The sequence below is a fragment of the Leucopleurus acutus genome (genome assembly GCF_964270905.1).
Source record: "Leucopleurus acutus genome assembly, chromosome: 4".
Lineage (NCBI taxonomy): Eukaryota > Metazoa > Chordata > Mammalia > Artiodactyla > Delphinidae > Leucopleurus > Leucopleurus acutus.
Genome location: NC_139146.1, coordinates 85,797,080 through 85,815,938, shown reverse-complemented (window position 1 = coordinate 85,815,938; position 18,859 = coordinate 85,797,080). Strand labels below are relative to the sequence as shown.

The 18,859-nt window shown below is 37.2% G+C and overlaps 1 protein-coding gene across 3 annotated transcripts in view; it reads left to right on the top strand.

The window, feature by feature from the left end:
- The window catches only part of UBA6 (ubiquitin like modifier activating enzyme 6), a 79,497-nt gene that overhangs the window by 16,008 nt on the left and 44,630 nt on the right, over window positions 1–18,859 (top strand). For 2 of the 3 annotated variants that reach the window (XM_082838363.1, XM_082838365.1), the window contains exons 3-7: window positions 980–1,074; window positions 1,612–1,640; window positions 5,681–5,775; window positions 6,303–6,414; window positions 18,625–18,705. In XM_082838363.1, the coding sequence (XP_082694489.1) occupies window positions 980–1,074; window positions 1,612–1,640; window positions 5,681–5,775; window positions 6,303–6,414; window positions 18,625–18,705 (412 nt within the window). Of the gene's footprint in view, window positions 1–131; window positions 325–979; window positions 1,075–1,611; window positions 1,641–5,680; window positions 5,776–6,302; window positions 6,415–18,624; window positions 18,706–18,859 lie in introns of those variants that run through there. The other variant, XM_082838364.1, reaches the window with a different exon arrangement.

Here is an 18,859-nt window from a genome sequence, read left to right as displayed (position 1 = left end):
TGTAAATGTGCATGTGTGTCAATTCCAAAAGAAATATTTGGGCTTCCCTGGTGGCGCAGTGGTTGAGAGTCCACCTGCCGATGCAGGGGACACGGGTTCGTGCCCCGGTCCGGGAAGATCCCACATGCCACGGAGCAGCTAGGCCCGTGAGCCATGGCCGCTGAGCCTGCGTGTCCGGAGCCTGTGCTCCGCAACGGAGAGACCACAACAGTGAGAGGTCCGCGTACCGGGGGAAAAAAAAAAAAAAGCCAAAAGAAATACTTGCAACCCAAGGGGCTCTGGAATTATTTATTTATACTGAACTCATCTTTCAAAATAATTCTGGTGAGAAGCCATTAGAATGCCCCATCTTCAAAAACTAGTATAGCATCAAGTTAATGAATGTTCTTTCAAATAAACTCTTACTATTGACTATTACTATGTCTAACTTTTTAAAATTGCCAATGTGTATTTTTTGAAATTCTCATCCTGATACTGCCTTGTGACTGTTAGGATGGATGACTTAACAAGGTCCTTTATATAATTTATCAGCTTTTATATTTAAAATAATGTTTGAAAACTACTTAAGTCATCTAAACTCCAAGAAGGAAACCAAATTTTTGCCTGAGAAATCCTTTTCACAGTGAAAGGCTTTAAGTGGAAGTGGCAAACTCAGATGCCTGTGGTGGCCACCGAGGTAGTAAATGAGAGGAGAAGGATGGGAACTGTGGCAAATCTAGATCACATAGTCCTCCCTCTCTGAACAGGGCAACTCCTACTCAACTCTGTAGCCATGAGGGAATGTGGACTGTGGTGCCAAATCTTCTAATTTTTAAAAATATGTCATATATTTGACATTAATTCAGAACTTTTAAGCACTATGCAAGTGATCCAAAACAAGTCTGTGGGCAGGATCTAGCTGCCAGGTTATTAGTTCACAAATGATTTTAAAAGGATATACAATTTTGGTAAAATAATTTTCATTGTGTTTTACATGTAGTCGACAGAGGTACGTTCTTGGAGACACAGCAATGCAGAAGATGGCCAAGTCCCATGTTTTCTTAAGTGGTATGGGTGGTCTTGGTTTGGAAATTGGTAAGCAGTATTTTTATTCATAATTTTATGTGATGCTTTTGAGCAACATAATTTAAAGAATTTAATTCCTTTCCCTTGTATTATTTTCTATAAAGGAAATTAGATCCAAAACCTTGATCAGGTTCAGTTTTGATTTTGGGTGGGGGGGCAGCTGGGGCAAGAGTATTTCATACTGTTACATTCTTCCACAAGGAACCAGTAATGACTCTCCTGCTTCTCTTTTTGTGATGTTGATAGTTATTAATGATCTTTCTCTGTATCCATTAATTCATTATGGTAGAGCACACATGCACACATTCATAACAGCATGTCTGGAAGCATACACTGAAATTTTAAGAATGATTATCTCAGTGTGGTTTGATTACGGAAAATTTTATTTTTTTCTTTTTGTTCATCCATATTTTCTAAGGAACCTATATTTCTTAGGTAGTAAAAAGTTAAAATTATTCAGAGATTTAACCAAACTCCATGAAGACATATCTAATATACAATTCCTAATATTAAGCTATTCCTTTTTTTTTTCTTCCCCCTTTATAGCAAAGAATCTTGTTCTTGCAGGGATTAAGGTGAGTAAATGTCCTTGGTAAGAAGAATTGTTTGTTTGTTATGAACTCTTTTTTATTCCTCTCATCCGTAGTGGTAATATTAGTTACACTTTGGCCTAATTATTGCTTCTTCATTTAGTAGCAAAATTGTCATAATTCTCTATTTTCCTCCTTTTAAAAAGCTTTTTATTACAGAAAATTTCAAAATTATCCAAAAAAAGAGAATAGTGTTAGCATAACCCCATGTATCCATCATGCAGTTATTAGCTCATAGACAGATTTGTTTCATGTATCTTCTTCCCATTCCCCACTGCCCCCAACTGCCAAATTATTTTAATATCAATCTCAGACATCCTATTATATCATTCTTAAATATTTTACTATAAACCTCTAAAAGATAAGGGTGCCTTTTGAAAACATAACCACAGTATCACTTCCACACCTAAAAACGTTAACAGTTTTTTAAGATCATTGTTATCTTTAAACAGAACTTAGCAACTTAAACAACAGCATTTACCTCAGTTTCTTTGGGGCAGGAATCAGGTGCAACTTAGCAGACTCCTCTGAGGATCTTTCACAAAGCTCCAGTCACCGATATTGGCAGGGCCTGCAGTCATCTTGAGGCTAGGGAAAGGATCTGCTTCCCAAACCTGCCCATGTAGTTATGGATAGGATTCAGTGGCAAGGTTGTATCGTTCAACTTTCGCACCTCAGTCCCTTGCTGGCTATTAGTCGGAGGTCACCCTCAGTTCCTTGCCATGTGGCCCTCTTCATAGGGCAGCTCACAATATGGAAGCTTGTTCCATCGGAGTAAGCAAGCAAAAGACAAGAAAGGGAGGGGTTTCCTTGGTGGCGCAGTGGTTGAGAGTCCGCCTGCCGATGCAGGGGACACGGGTTCGTGCCCCGGTCCGGGAAGATCCCACATGCCGCAGAGCGGCTGGGCCCATGAGCCGTGGCCACTGAGCCTGCGCGTCCGGAGCCTGTGCTCCGCAACGGGAGAGGCCACAACAGTGAGAGGCCTGCATACTGCAAAAAAAAAAGGGAATGTGCTAGCAAGATAAATCGCAGTCTTTTGTAACCTAATCTCAGACGTGACATTACATCACCTATGCTGTAGTCCTTAAAAGCAAGTCACTAGGAGGAGACAGGATTGCACAAAGGCCTGAATATCAGGAAGTGGGAATCATTGGGGTATCTTTGAAGCCTGCCTACCACAATCGTCAAGTATCTAGTTAGAGTCCATATTTTCCCAGTCGTCTAAAGAAAGAATTTTTCTTAAATTTGTTTTGTTCTAATCAGGATCCAAGTAAAGTCCATATACTGGACTTGGTTTCTTTGAATCAATAGGTTTCCCTTCCCTGATTCTTTTTCTTGCTTTCAATTTACTTTTTAAAGAAATCAGGTCATTTTTCACATGTACCTCCATCTCTGTATTTTTTATAAACTGGTCGTTATATCCAGAGAATCAGATTCAGATTTGATTCTTTTGGCACTACTGCTTCACAAGTGATATTGTGTTCTCCCATCAGGAGGAAATAATATTGTTATCTTTTTTTGTGATTATTACTACCTATTAATGATCACTGCCTAGATCATTATTTTATTGGGGCTGTGATATTCTATTTCTGTCATTTCTATTTCATTTATTAATGGGAATAATATTTTAGAAAAGTTTCCATTCATCACTTGTTTGGTTTCACTACATATAGTTAGTACATGTGTAAAAGGCAAGATAAATACTTGATTTTCCCCCTTTATTTACTACTTTTCAAAATCACTGGTTTTCTCTGATCCCTTAACAGTGACAGGTGAAACTTGGGTGGTATGTGTGTATGTGAACATCATGATGGATTTAAACGTATTTGATGTGTTTTGAGTCATTGATGCTCAGATTGTTTCATCTTTGCTTTGGGGGATCTTCTTGAAGTCCTTGAGTCCTTTTGACACTACCCCAGTATTCTTTGGTTGTCACTGCCTATAAAGTCTTAACAGTGGACAGAGCTAGAACATTCATTGTGAATGAACACTGAAATTTCTGAGTTTCAAGTTTAGGATTACAGGGTATTTACTTATTTACTTATTAGATTTTATATTTGTATCTCTTCTCTTACTATAAGGTTTTGGGTCTTAATGACATGAACCTGATTACTTATTTGCTTTATCCTATATTATATCCTGTTATATCTATGACATAGTTTTGGAATAACAGTTCCAGCATTATTAATAACAATATGATTATTGAAAACAGTTTAAGATAAATTGTTTTATCCTTAGTATCCCATCTGGATTTGGCAGACAAATTAACTGCTTTCTTAAGTCACTTTAAATAATTCCTTTGTGTAATTATGCAACAAATTCAAATAGATAGTTTTGTCCATTTATTCATTTTACTTTGGATTTTTAGGGATTGCTTTTTTAATTTGATTTAGTTTTATTATTATATGAGACATATAATTCAAAGTCAAATTTATAAAGCAAAGTATATTCAGGTAAGTCTAGCATCTCTCTACCCTATTTCCTCCTTCCCTTATTAGATTGCCTTCTTTTTTTAATCTGTTTTTAAATATAAGCAAATACATACATATAGACATGCAAATCTGTATGTGTGTATGTACATATTTATCCCCACCTGCCTTTCTTAGGTAAAGTGCCATACTTCTACCTTGCTTTTTATCACATACCAGCATATCCTGGTATTACTCCATAGTGATAAATATATTTTTTCACTTATTTTTTTCATAGCTGCATGAATATATGTTGTGTTGATGTATCATACGTAATTATACCCAGTTCCTCATTGGTGGACATTTTGATTATTTTCAGTCTGTTGCTATTACACATAGTGCTGCAGCTAAGAGTCTTGTACATATGTATTTTTGTATTATTTCCAGTGTGTCTTTGTGATAGATTCTTAAAAGTGGGATTGCTGTGTCAAAGGAGAAATGTACTTGTCATTTTGCTAAAGAATGCCAATTTTTTTTCCTTTGAGGTTTTGTGCTACTTCATATTCCCACCAGTAATGTATGAGAATGCCTGATTTACTTCACTCTCACCAATTTGGATTTATGCCATTCTGATGAATGAGAAAAGGTGTTTCATTCTTGAGCAAGGTTGAACATGCTTCAATATTTTAAAGGGCCCTATGTATTTCTTTTTCAGTATACTCTGCGTTCATATACCTTGCCCCTTTTTCTATAAGATTTGTGGCTTGAAATATAAGTTAAAAATATATTTTCCAGTTAGTTTTCTTTCTTACTTAGAACATGACCGTTTGGAAATGTTAGTTTATGTGAATTTTTAAAATCTTTGTATATATGTTGATCTGTATAATGTGCTACTTTTCTAAACTTGAATTCTCTTACTGTTTTTTAAAGTAGTTTTTCACATAGCGTAAAGGCACTCTGGTGATGTAAGTGCATGGTAATATGCCTAATTTATTCATTTTTTTAAAGTCAACTAGGGTTCAGTACTATCTGAAAAATAAAGTACATATACACACACCTACAGCAAGCATATAGTATATCTATTTGGAATTACAATATTACATCATGTTAATTATTTTTTACTTAATTAATTGAGAATTGTTATTGATAAATGTCATAAGTGGAAAGTATTATTCTTATTGTCATCAGTATACAACTATCGTTACATGAACGTCTCTGTAACTTGGAATTACAATTTTACTGTGTTAAGTAATCAAAACCCTGCTTTTAACGTTTGTCTTATCTCACTTCACAGTCGACAGTTGAATAATGAAGCTATATTCAAGTTAGTGTAACAGTAATCTCTACCAAAAAAATCATATACTAGCATTAAAAAATTATTTTGTGTTATAAAAAAAATAAAGTAGTTTTTCCATGAACTTTTCTGGGTTTCCAGATGTATATAGTCATATCATCTGTGAATGGATCTAACTTTATAACCTTTCCAATTACTAGGACTTTAATTACTTTCTATTGTCTAATTAGATAATTCTTCCAAGTCAGTGTAAATAGTATTAGAAATAGTGAGCATCCTTGTCTTACTCCTGACTTTAACAGATAGTTTTCTCTTTTTTGAAGGCACTTACAATTCATGATACAGAAGAATGCCAAGCATGGGATCTAGGAACCAACTTCTTTCTCTGTGAAGATGATGTTGTTAGTATGAGAAACAGGTGAAGATAAGATATTTTGATGTATTATCATAGGATTTTTTTTTTCTTACTGTTGTAGTTACTTAGAATATTTTCTGTATCCAGAACACCAGTTCAATCATAGTTGTTTAACTCATAACCATAAATTCACTCTACTGTAGATAAGTAAGTGTTCACATTTAATTATTTATATTTGTCAAAAATTTAATACATTCACATTGCTACCTAGAAATGCATTTCTTTAAGATTGTTTAAGTAGGTCTTTATTATTACTGAATCATTAACAGCCTTAAGGAGCATTGACCTATAAGGGTACACTTTGAGATTATGTGACTTACTATGGAATATGACAGTGTGCTACATCTCAAGATTGTGTAGTAAAAATAAGTTTTAACTTCTTTTATTCCTCTCCAGTTTAAATTCCCATGAAATTTTGTAACATTCACGTTCTTCTGATGTCATCAAAGTGTCCAAGTTTGAAAGATTGAGTATATTTATTGAACAAAAGAGTAGTAAAAGTCTTTTTTCCTTTTCTTTTCTTGTTTTAGGGCTGAAGCTGTACTTCAGCGTATTGCAGAATTAAATCCATATGTTCATGTCACATCATCTTCTATTCCTTTAAATGAAACTACCGATCTTTCCTTCTTACATAAATACCAGGTTGGTACTCCATTTTATATTAGATGTTATTGACAGACTCCAAGGCAAATCATTATGTATTAATATAGTATAACTAATTTAACCTAGTCTGTTGAGCAGCTCAAAACATTTCAGGTAAAAAGACTTAGACTAATACATTTCAAGTGCTTCGTTTTAGGGAAAGGGCCTAGTAACTACTCACAAAGTAAATATACTGGTCAGCTATTTTCACAGTAATGTACATGAAAAACTACCCAAATTTAGTGGTTTATAGCAACATGTATTTCTTTCTCATGCCATCTGCATGTCAGTTTGAGTTCTGCTGTTCTAGGCTAAACTTGAACTCCACAGTCTGGGTTCTGGTCCATGTACCTCTCTTCTGGGACCAAGAGGCTACCTAAGACATGGTCTCATAGCAATAGTAGAAATGCAAAGGAGTGAGTATAACCATTCAAACACATTTTAAGCCTCTGTTTGTGTTGCTTCCATTAATAGTCTGTTGGCCAAAGCAGGTCACATGGACAAACCCAAAGTGAAGGAGCAGGAAAGCACACTATACTCTTCCTAAGGCCATGGGCAGAGAGTAATGTATAACCCAGGAACAAGGAAGTAAATAATGTGGACCAACAATTCAGTGTAAGTCAGGTAACAAATAAAAACAAAATTTCTCAGCACCTTGAAAGTTCTAAAAGTGACTAGATTGACCCTGATTTTCCCTGTGATTAAATTATGATGTTAGCCATCGTCTAGGGAAAAGCACTCCTGTGTTTCTTTAAGATCTCAATACTTCTGGCACTTGTGTGACTATATGCATGTGGGTTTTCCCCCCAACACCATCAAACAATTCTCCAACTCTCTGGACACCTAGCTTGGTGTCCTACAGTTTAATCCAGTTCTGATACTGTCTGCCTGGAGAAATAGTGTTAGATTCCACAGGTTAAGGGCTCAGTCCCACAAGAACCCACACCCTCCAACCCCTTTATGACTCCAATTTCAAGTCCAGGTTGTTACCTGTGCTTCTGAGGACTGGCTATAAATCAGAGGTTTCCACATCCCCTTCCTCAGGTTCAGTTAATTTGCCAGAGCAGCACACAGACTCAGGAAAAGAGTTTATTTACTAGATCACCAGTTTTTTGTAAAAGGCTATAACTCAAGAACTGCCAGATAGAAGAGATTCATAGGTCAAGGTATAGGGAAAGGGTTGCCAAGCTCCCATGCCCTCTCCAGGTATGCCATGTTCGCAAACTTGGAAGCTCTCTTAAGCTCCTGGTTCAGGGATTTTTGTGGAGGCTTCATTATGTAAGCATGAATGAGTAACACATTGGCCATTGGTGATTAAGTCAGTCTCCAGCCCCAGAGGTCTGGGAGATAGGGCTGAAAGTTCTGAACCTCACATCCTAAGGTTGGTTCCTCTAACAACCAGCCCCCATCCTTAGGGGCTTTCCAAAAGTCTCCTCATTAACATAAACTCAGGTGTGGCTGAAAGGGCTTGTTACGAATAACAAGACATTCACTTCATCTTTATCGCTCTGAAGCTATTTCAGGAAATAGGACAAAACTAAATATTATAACAAAAGATGCACCTATAGCTCTTATATAGGAAATTACAAGTGTGGTAGGAGCTATGTGGCAGGAACCTTGGATGAAGACCAAAATATATATTTCTTACTATAATCATAATATCACACCCACTTAAAAATCAGTGTAGACTTCCATTCTTGACTGGATAGCTTGAAATCCATCCTGCTACAGAGATGCTTCATAGACTGTCTACAATAGAATTGCTTAATAGACTTCCTTTTCAATGATTACATGAGGTCAGAATATGTAAGGGAGGTGCTCAGAGACCAAAAATGAATAGGTAGCTAACAGAGGACCAGTTAACTGTTGGCTGTGGTCATTTTCAGGGACAGGGTTTGCCTGTATCAGTAACCACATTTCTTGTGAATTAATGGTCACACAAAAACAATAAAAATTTGTCTATATGTGATGGAAAAGTGTAATTGAGACATACCACCTTTTGTAGCTCTCTGGAACCTCAGAAAGCTACACCCTTAATGAAAGGGTGTAGGAGAACAATCTTTGCCCATCAGAACAAGAAGCTTGTCTGTTTTCTTTTGAGCTCTGAATAAAAAAAAAAATCTTCTCTGGGAGTTCATAACGATAGGCCTGCCCTCACATAAGTTTGGAATAAACTTTATAATCCGTTGTATTCTAAAATTTCGCAAGCTGAGAACTTAACATAAAACATAGTACTGCCCCTGTCCACCTCCCTGTGGCTGCCCGGCCGGCCGAAAAGTTTCTCCAGGTGCAGAATTCTGGTCTTCGTGACCACCAGCGCGAGTGTGTGCACCAGTCAGGAGCCAGCCTGCCTGATAGCCCGGGGAAATGGATATATCAGAAACTGAAGCAAGAAGGTACTCGGCAGAGGGTGGAATCAAGATGGTGGACTAGGAGGATGCAGAATTCGTGTCTCTGCACAACTAGGGCACCTACCAAGCACCGGTGGTGGACCACGGACATATATGAGGACGGGAGGAAGCCCCACAGACTAGGTCCTAAGCAGAGGCCCCTCCCCACGCTTGAACGTCACCCTGCCTAAGCCCCGCCCCCAAGGCCTTTTCCAGCTGTGTGGGTCCTGAGCCTAGGCCCGGCCCCATGCTCAAACGTAACCCCCCGCACCAGCCTAGGTCCCGCCCCACCCTAACCCCACGCCTGCCTAAGTTCCATCCCTGCCTAAACTCCGACCCCATAGCCAAGGCTATTTTTTTCCTTCATTTTTTTCCTCTCTTCCTTTTTCCTCTTTTAGATTGAATAGAACTTCAATCTAAAAGGGCTCAGTCCCACAAGATTCACTTGTTGATTCACTGTTGTTCATTCATTTATATTTTATTTTTTCTAATCTTTTATTTTTCTAATTTTATTTTATTCTTTATACTTGTTATTGTTCTCTTCTTTTGGCTTGTTCCGCTCCCCCTGCCCTGCCCCTTTCTTTTTCTGTTACGGTTTTATTTTACTTTCTGGCAGTTGTTTCAATTATATTTTTATTTTTCCTAATATATTTTTTATCTTTCTAAATTTATTTTGTTTTTTATTCTTTGATATTGTACTGCTTTTTAATCTTTCTTTTTTCTCTTTCCTTTTTTTTTTTTTTGCCATGCCCTGCAGCTTGCAGGATCTTGGTTTCTATCTCAGAGGTTGGGCCCGAGCTCCTGTGGTGCGAGCTCTGAGTCCAAACCACTGGACTAACAGAGAACCTCAAACCCCAGGGTATATTAATCAGAGTGAGGCCTCCTGGAGGTTCTAATCTCAGCACCAAGACCCAGCTCTATCCAACTGCCTGCAAACTCCAGTGTTGGAACGCCTCAGGCCAAACAACCAGTAAGACAGGAATAACCCCACCCATCAAAAAAAAAAAAAAATGACAAAAAAATGTGTTACAGATGAAGGAGCATGGTAAAAACCTACAATACCAAATAAATGAAGACAAAATAGGCAACCTACCTGAAAAAGAATTCAGAGTAATGATAGTAAAGATGATCCAAAATCTCGGAAACAGAATGGTGAAAATACAAGAAGCATTTAACAAGGGTCTAGAAAAACTAAAGAGCAAACAAACAGTGATGAACAACACAATTACTGAAATTAAAAATACTCTAGAAGGAATCAATAGCAGAATAACTGAGGCAGAAGAACGGATAAGTGAGCTGGAAGATAAAATGGTGGAAATAACTGCCAGGGAGCAAAATAAAGAAAAATGAGTGAAAAGAATTGAGGACAGTCTCAGAGACCTCTGGGACAACATTAAACACACCAACATTTGAATTATAGGGGTCCCAGAAGAAGAAGAGAAAAAGAAAGGGTCTGAGAAAATATTTGAAGACTATAGTTGAAAACTTCCCTAACATGAAAAAGGAAATAGTCAAGTCCAGGAAGCTCAGAGAGTCCCATACAGGATAAACCCAAAGAGAAACATACCGAGACACATATTAATCAAACTATCAAAAATTAGGTACAAAGAAAAAATATTAAAAGCAGCAAGGGAAAAACAACAAATAACATAGAAGGGAATCCCCATAAGGTTAACAGCTGATCTTTCAGCAGAAACTCTGCAAGCCAGAAGGGAGTGGCAGGACATATTTAAAGTGATGAAGGAGAAAAACCTACAACCAAGATTACTCTACCCAGCAAGGATCTCATTCAGTTTCGACAGAAAAATTAAAACCTTTATAGAGAAGCAAAAGGTAAGAGAATACAGCAAACCAAACCAGCTTTACAACAAATGCTAAAGGAAAGTCTCTAGGCAGGAAACACAGGAGAAGGAAAAGACCTACAATAACAAACACAGAACAATTAAGAAAATGGCAGTAGGAACATACATATTGATAACTACCTTAAATGTAAATGGATTAAATGCTCCAACCAAAAGATATAGACTGGCTGAATGGATACAAAAACAATATGCTGACTACCAGGGACCCACTTCAGACCTAAGAACACATAGAGACTGAAAGTGAGGGGATGGAGAAAGATATTCCATGCAAATGGAAATCAAAAGAAAGCTGGAGTAGCAATTCTCATATCCACAAAATAGACTTGAAAATAAGACTATTACAAGAGACAAAGAAGGACACTACATAATGATCAAGGGATCAATCCAAGAAAATATAAGAATTGTAAATATTTATGCACCCAACATAGGAGCACCTCAATACATAAGCCAAATGCTAACAGCTGTAAAAGGGGAAATCAACAGTAACACAATCATAGTAGGGGATATTTATACCCCACTTTCACTAATGGACAGATCATCCAAAATGAAAATAAATAAGGAAACACAAGCTTTAAATGATACATTAAAGAAGATAGACCTAATATTTATCGGAAATTCCATCCAAAAACAACAGAATACACTTCTCAAGTGCTCATGGAACATTCTCCAGGATAGACCATATCTTGGGTCACAAATCAAGCCTTGGTAAATTTAAGAATATTGAAATTGTATCAAATATCTTTTCGGACCACAATGGCATGAGACTAGATATCAATTACAGGAAAAAAAAAACTGTAAAAAATACAAACACGTGGGGAGGCTAAACAGTATGCTACTAAATAACCAAGTGACGACGACCCAAAACCTATGGGATGGAACAAAAGCAGTTCTAAGGGGAAGTTTATGGCAATACAATCCTATCTCAAGAAACAAGAAGAATCTCAAACAGCCTAACCTTACACCTAAAGCAATTAGAGGAAGAAGAAGGGAAAAACCCAAAGTTAGCAGAAGGAAAGAAATCATAAAGATCAGATCCAAAAAGAAATGAAAAAGAAATGAAGAAAACAATAGCAAAGATCAATAAAAGAAAGAGCTGGTTATTTGAGAAGATAAATAAAATTGATAAACTGTTAGCCATACTCATCAAGAAAAAAAGGGAGAAGACTCAAATCAATAGAATTAGAAATGAAAAGGAGAAGTATCAACTGACACTGAAGAAATACAAAGGATCATGAGAGATTACTACAAGCCATTATATGCCAATAAAATGGACAACCTGGAAAAACGAAAAATTCTTACAAAAGTAACAACCTTCCGTGACTGAACCAGGAAGAAATAGAAAATATAAACAATCTAATCACAAGCCCTGAAAATGAAATTGTGATTAAAATTTTTCCAACAAACAAAAGTTCAGGACCAGATGGCTTCACAGGTGAATTCTATCAAACATTTAGAGAAGAGCTAATACCTATCCTTCTCAAACTCTTCCAAAATATAGCACAGGGAGGAACACTCCCAAACTCATTCTTCGAGGCTACCATCACCCTGATTCCAAAACCAGACAAAGATGTCACAAAAGAAGAAAACTATAGGTCATTATCACCGATGAACATAGGTGCAAAAATCCTCAAAAACTACTAGCAAACAGAATCCAGCAGAACATTAAAAGGATCATACACGATGATCAAGTGGGGTTTATCCCAGGAATGCAAGGATTCTTCAATATATGCAAATCAATCAATGTGATAAACCATATTAACAAATTGAAGGAGAAAAACCATATGATCATCTCAATAGATGGAGAGGGCTTCCCTGGTGGCTCAGTGGTTGAGAGTCCGCCTGCCGATGCAGGGGACACGGTGCCCCAGTCCGGGAGGATCCCACAAGCCGTGGAGCGGCTGGGCCCGTGAGCCATGGCCACTGAGCCTGCGCATCCGGAGCCTGTTGCTCCACAACGGGAGAGGCCACAACAGTGAGAAGCCTGCGTATCGCAAAAAAAGAAAAAAAGAAAAAAATAGATGGAGGAAAAGCTTTCGACAAAGTTCAACATGCATTTATGATAAAAACTCTCCAGAAAATTAAAAAAAAAAAAAAATCTCCAGAAAGTGGGCATAGAGGGAACCTACCTCAACATAATAAAGACCATGTAGGACAAACCCGCAGCCAACATTGATCTCAATGGTGAAACACTGGAACCATTTCCACTAAGATCAGGAACAAGAAAAGGTTGCCCACTCGCACCAGTTATTCAACTTAGTTTTGGAAATTTTAGCCACAGCAATCAGAGAAGAAAAAGAAATAACAGGAATCCAGATCGGAAAAGAAGTAAAACTGTCACTGTTTGCATATGACATGATACTATACATAGAGAATCCTACCAGAAAACTACTAGAGCTAATCAATGAATTTGGTAAAGTAGCAGGATATAAAATTAATGCACAGAAATCTCTTGCATTCCTATACGCTAATGATGAAAAATCTGAAAGAGAAATTAAGGAAACACTCCCATTTACCATTGCAACGAAAAGAATAAAATACCAGGAATAAACCTACCTAAGGAGACAAAAGACCTGTATGCAGAAAATTATAAGACACTGATGAAAGAAATTAAAAATGATACAAACAGATGGAGAGATATACCATGTTCTTGGATTGGAAGAATCAACATTGTGAAAATGACTACTTCCCAAAGCAATCTACAGATTCAGTGCAATCCCTATCAAACTACCACTGGCATCTTTCATAGAACTAGAACAAAAAAATTTCACAATTTGTATGGAAACACAAAAGACCCTGAATAGCCAAAGCAGTCTTGAGAAATAAAAACGGAGCTGGAGGAATCAGACTCCCTGACTTCAGACTATACTACAAAGCTACAGTAATCAAGGCAGTATGGTACTGGCCAATAACAGAAATATAGATTAATGGAACAAGATAGAAAGCCTAGGGGTAAATCTATGCACATAGATTTTGATAAAGGAGGCAAGAATATACAGTGGAGAAAAGACAGCCTCTTCAATAAGTGGTGCTGGGAATACTGGACAGCTACATGTAGAAGAATGAAATTAGAACAATTCCTAACATCATACACAAAAATAAGTTCAAAATGGATTAAAGACCTAAATATAAGGCCAGACACTATAAAATTCTTAGAGGAAAACATACGCAGAACACTCTGTGATGTAAGTCACAACAAGATCCTTTTTGACCCCACCTCTTTGAGAAATGGAAATAAAAACAAAAATAAACAAATGGGACCTAATGGAACTTAAAAGCTTTTGCACAGGAAAGGAAAACATAAGACGAAAAGACAACTCTCAGAATGGGAGAAAATATTTGCAAATAAAGCAACTGACAAAGGATTAATCTCCAAAATATACAAGCAGCTCATGCAGCTCAATATCAAAAAAACAACCCTCTCCCAAAATGGGCAGAAGACCTAAATAGATATTTCTCCAAAGAAGATAATACAGATTGCCAACAAACACATGAAAGGATGCTCAACATCACTAATCATTAGAGAAATACAAATCAAAAGTACAATGAGCTATCACCTCACACCGGTGAGAATGGCCATCATCAAAAAAATCTACAGACATTAAATGTTGGAGAGGGTGTGGAGAAAAGGGAACCCTCTTGCACTGTTGGTGGGAATGTACATTGATACAGCCACTATGGAGAACAGTATGGAGGTTCCTTAAAAAACTAAAAATAGAACTACCATATGAGCCAGCAATCCCACTACTGGGCGTATACCCTGAGAAAACCATAGTTCAAAAAGAGTCATGTACCACAATGTTCATTGCAGCTCTATTTACACTATCCAGGACATGGAAGCACCCTAAGTGTCCCTCAACAGATGAATGGATAAAGATGTGGCACATATATACAATGGAATATTACTCAGCCATAAAAAGAAATAATTTCATTTCTGAAATTGAGTTATTTGTAGTGAGGTGGATGGACCTAGTGTGTGTCATACTGAGTGAACTCTAATGTGTGACTGTAAGTCTAGTGCATCATTAACCTAAGGACCTCACCATTTGGAAGTTACAGTTTTCTCCATCAGCTTCCCTTATCCTTTTTGGTCTGGTTCTTTTCCTTAAACTGTGGAAACGTCTTTCTTTCAAGTTGCTTTTGTTGCAGAGTTAAGCAAATGGCTGTTAGCAGCTGTGGTAAAAAAAAATCCACAGAATACCCCAGCTGTTCATCTGCTTCTCAGAAAAATGTACTTTGTGTATTTTTTTGTAAAACAAAGCTTTTTTCAGTGTCAGTGGTGGAAATGTCACAGAAATTGAGCATTGGTAGTTCAGAATTTATAGTTTCACCAGAGAGAAAAAAAGAAAGACAAGCCAGCAAAGGTATTACCTCTGGAAAAGATTTGGTAAATATTGAAGATTCTACATCTCAACACAAGTTGGTGTCCCATTCCCTAATTCCATCTCTAGATTCATCCATAGACCATGGGCCCTTGTCAGCTAATTCATTGCCTTCTTAACTATTAAAGTAATATTTCTTTCTTACATAAGGGGTGAGAGAAGTTGGGTGATAATTTCTTTTATGCTGTTTCCAACCACTGCCCAAGTTAATGATTTCCCAGGATTATGAATAATTCAGAATGTTATTCCAGCTTTTTTAAAAAATGGTTTATATGGAAATGAATTGGTTTTCAAATAGAATTAAATCAGAATTTTGGGGCATTTTCTTCAGTTGATTCAGAATGAGATTTATGGTTGTGGTTAAATATAGGATGGTTATTATTTAAGACAGTTCCTGGTTATGTAGATGGAATATCAAATACACCTTACAAAACTGACTTGCATTAGTTACAATCTATGACTACCCAGTTGGACTGGTTTTGGTATATTCACCTTTTATAGAGAAGAGGCACTGTGGAAGACTGTCATTTATATAGTACAACTTTGGAGACAGAGAGCCGTAAGTTTAAGAAAAGTTAGGTTATCAGCCCTTAAATTTGTACCTTTTTCAAATTTTCACCCTAAACTCTTATTTCTGATTTGTATTATGGTATAGTTTTTGCCATATAGGTGTCTCTGAGTGAATTGTTGCTATGTTATTTTCATTCAAAGCATATTTTGTGAATGTCCGATCAGTAATTTTTTGTGTATAACATATTTGAGATGATTGTTATGTCTTGAAACAAGTGTGATTGAGAAAGCTGTGAAGTTGCCTTGTGATTTTAAAGATTTTAAGTCTTGATTTTACTTCTATGCACATTATCATGTAGACTTGCCTGCATTCAGGAGCTTATATTGAATAACTTCTTAAGGCCTCTTTTAGCCTAATGAGTGAATGAATTATACAGGGTTTAGAATTTGAAAAAGACAGTAAACTATCTTGTACACAATAAATATCTTGACACACACACACACACACACACACACACACACAAAGCGTAGTACTAAGCTGGTGATATGCTGGAATGCCAGACAGAAACAGAAGATCTAGAGGCATATACCCTCAACCAGGCCACAGTATATTCTAATACGTAAAGCTCCTATGAGGTTGTGTTCATAATACAAAATAATAAGACAGGAAAAAGCAGTTCAGCATGATCAAGAGTCAGTGGATATAACAAACAATAGAATTAAACCTCCAAGAATTTCAGACAATAGAATTATTGGATAGGGACTATAAAATATAGATGTTCAAACAGACTAAATCTTACAAGAAGGGATTAAATATACAACAGGAAAATAAGACACTATTGAAAGCAATCAGGCAGATATAACCAAATGGAACTTTTAGAAATGAAAAATATAGTCCTAAAAATTAAAACAATGAATATATTAAACAGTGGATAGATACAACTGGAATAAGAATTAATAAATCGAAAGATAAAGCTGAGGAGATTCGTGAAACCACAGGGACTTCCCTGGTGGTGCAGTGGATAAGAATCCACCTTCCAGTGCAGGGGACAGGGGTTTGAGCCCTGGTCCGGGAAGATCCCACATGCTGCAGAGCATCTAAGCCTGTGCACCACAATTACTGAGCCTGTGCTCTAGAGCCCATGTGCCACAACTGCTGAGCCCACGTGCTGCAACTACTGAAGCCCCCGCGCCTAGAGCCCGTGCTATGCAAGAAGAGAAGCTACCACAATGAGAAGCCTGCATACAGCAACAAAGAGCGACCTCTGCTTGCCACAGCTAGAGAAAGCCCACGCACAGCAACGAAGACCCAACGCAGCCACAATAAATAAATAAATAGAATTAAATCTAAAAATAAAAACTACAGCTCACAGTAATAAGAGAATATACTAAAGAGAAATTAAAAGAAATGAGAGCTTGAATAAAAAGGTCTAATTCGTGAGATTGGACTTCTAGAAAAAGGCATATTCAAATTATGGTTGAGAATTTTCTAGCATTGATGAAACACAAATTAGACTCAGTATGTACTGGGTCTAATAGGATTTGATTTTACCCTAATTGCAAGCCAGTAAGTTAGCCTGTTACAGTTTCATGGATGCTGGCAGAAAACATGAGATTCCTGGATCAGAGACTAAGGACTTTATTACTTAGAGCATGGTAAATGTGTGAGCATGATATTTGCCTTGTTTCCTCCTGCATTCCTCCAAATCCCATCTGTGCAGTGCAGAGGGCTCAGTGGATACCTTCACATGTAGTGGGTTCCTTTAGAGGAAAGGAACATTGAGCTTGGGGAACTTGCTGTTTTATAGCAAGCAGTGAACAAGCTTGCTCTTTGTCCCAGAGGGAGACATTACCTCATTTCTCAAGTTTGCACAAGGCAAATACAATCCTGAGAAACAGCCCACGTAAAGAATGGTCAGAGCCTTGCATTCGTGGCATACCCAGTGAGAGATATATAAACAGTAAGAGATCCATGGAGGATTACCGCTCTGTAGGAATCACACCCTATTCTAAGCTAGATAAAACTAAATCCATACCTGGTTATTTGTAGTGAAACTGAGTTATCCATTTCATGGAAACCAGCAGTAAGGAAAGCTCTGGACTGAGCGTGTCAACCTGCTTTTGCCACTTGATAGATAAATGACCCTAAGAAAATATTTGACCTTTATAAGTTAGCTATGATAAAATCTAATTATAAAACGTTCTCTACTTATCTCACAGGGTGATGATAAAAAATTAAAGTAAGCATTGAAAATTATAATTTGCTATCTTAAATAACAGAACTTGGTGGCACTGTCATAAATAAAAGTTGTAATGTGAATCTGTTGAATCTCTGAAGTAAAAGTAAAAGAAAGCTCAGCCAACTAATGTATCTTTGAAAATGTAATTGTTTTAAGCTAGCATTTAATTAATATTTTGATGACTAAGCATTTCCATGGCAGTAACAGGTAAAATAAAATCTCCAAGGGGCTTCCCTAGTGGCGCAGTGGTTGAGAGTCCGCCTGCCAATGCAGGGGACACGGGTTCGTGCCCCGGTCCGGGAGGATCCCACATACCGCAGAGCGGCTGGGCCCGTGAGCCATGGCCGCTGAGCCTGCACGTCCGGAGCCTGTGCTCCGCAACGGGAGAGGCCACAACAGTGAGAGGCCCACGTACCGGAAAAAAAAAAACCAAAAAATAAACCTCCAACCATTTGGGTTGTGTAAATGCCACATAGGATATTAAGGTTTGCTTCTAATTGTGATGATAACTGCAGGTTTTGTCCTGTATATACTATGACATTTTATGTGAGGGACTTGAGTATCTGCAGATTTTGGTATCCATAGGGAGTTCTAGAACCAATCCCCTGCAGATACCTAGAGATGACTGTATATGTTACTTTTACTTTTGCTACTCTGTACCTCTGAAGGTATTGACCTTAAAATGGAGTACAATACGATAGTATTTTTTACCAAGAAAACAAGGTATTTTTAGCATAGTGCAAACTGAAATGCTTCTGATTTAGAAGTTGTACATTACCAAAATAATTGTTTATTTTTTAATCTTTAATTCTTGTATTCTTCTCAACAGTGTGTAGTATTGACTGAGATCAAACTATCATTGCAGAAGAAGATCAATGACTTTTGCCGTTCTCAGTGCCCTCCAGTAAAGGTAATAGTATCACTTAATAATGACACATAGTTTACCAAAGGAAAAGCACTTTCGGTATTAGAATTTATAGCTTTTCAGTGAGTTATATAAGAAACTTTTTACATGAGGACAATCAATAATACTTTTTAATTTTGGTTTTCGAAGTGTGGTCCAA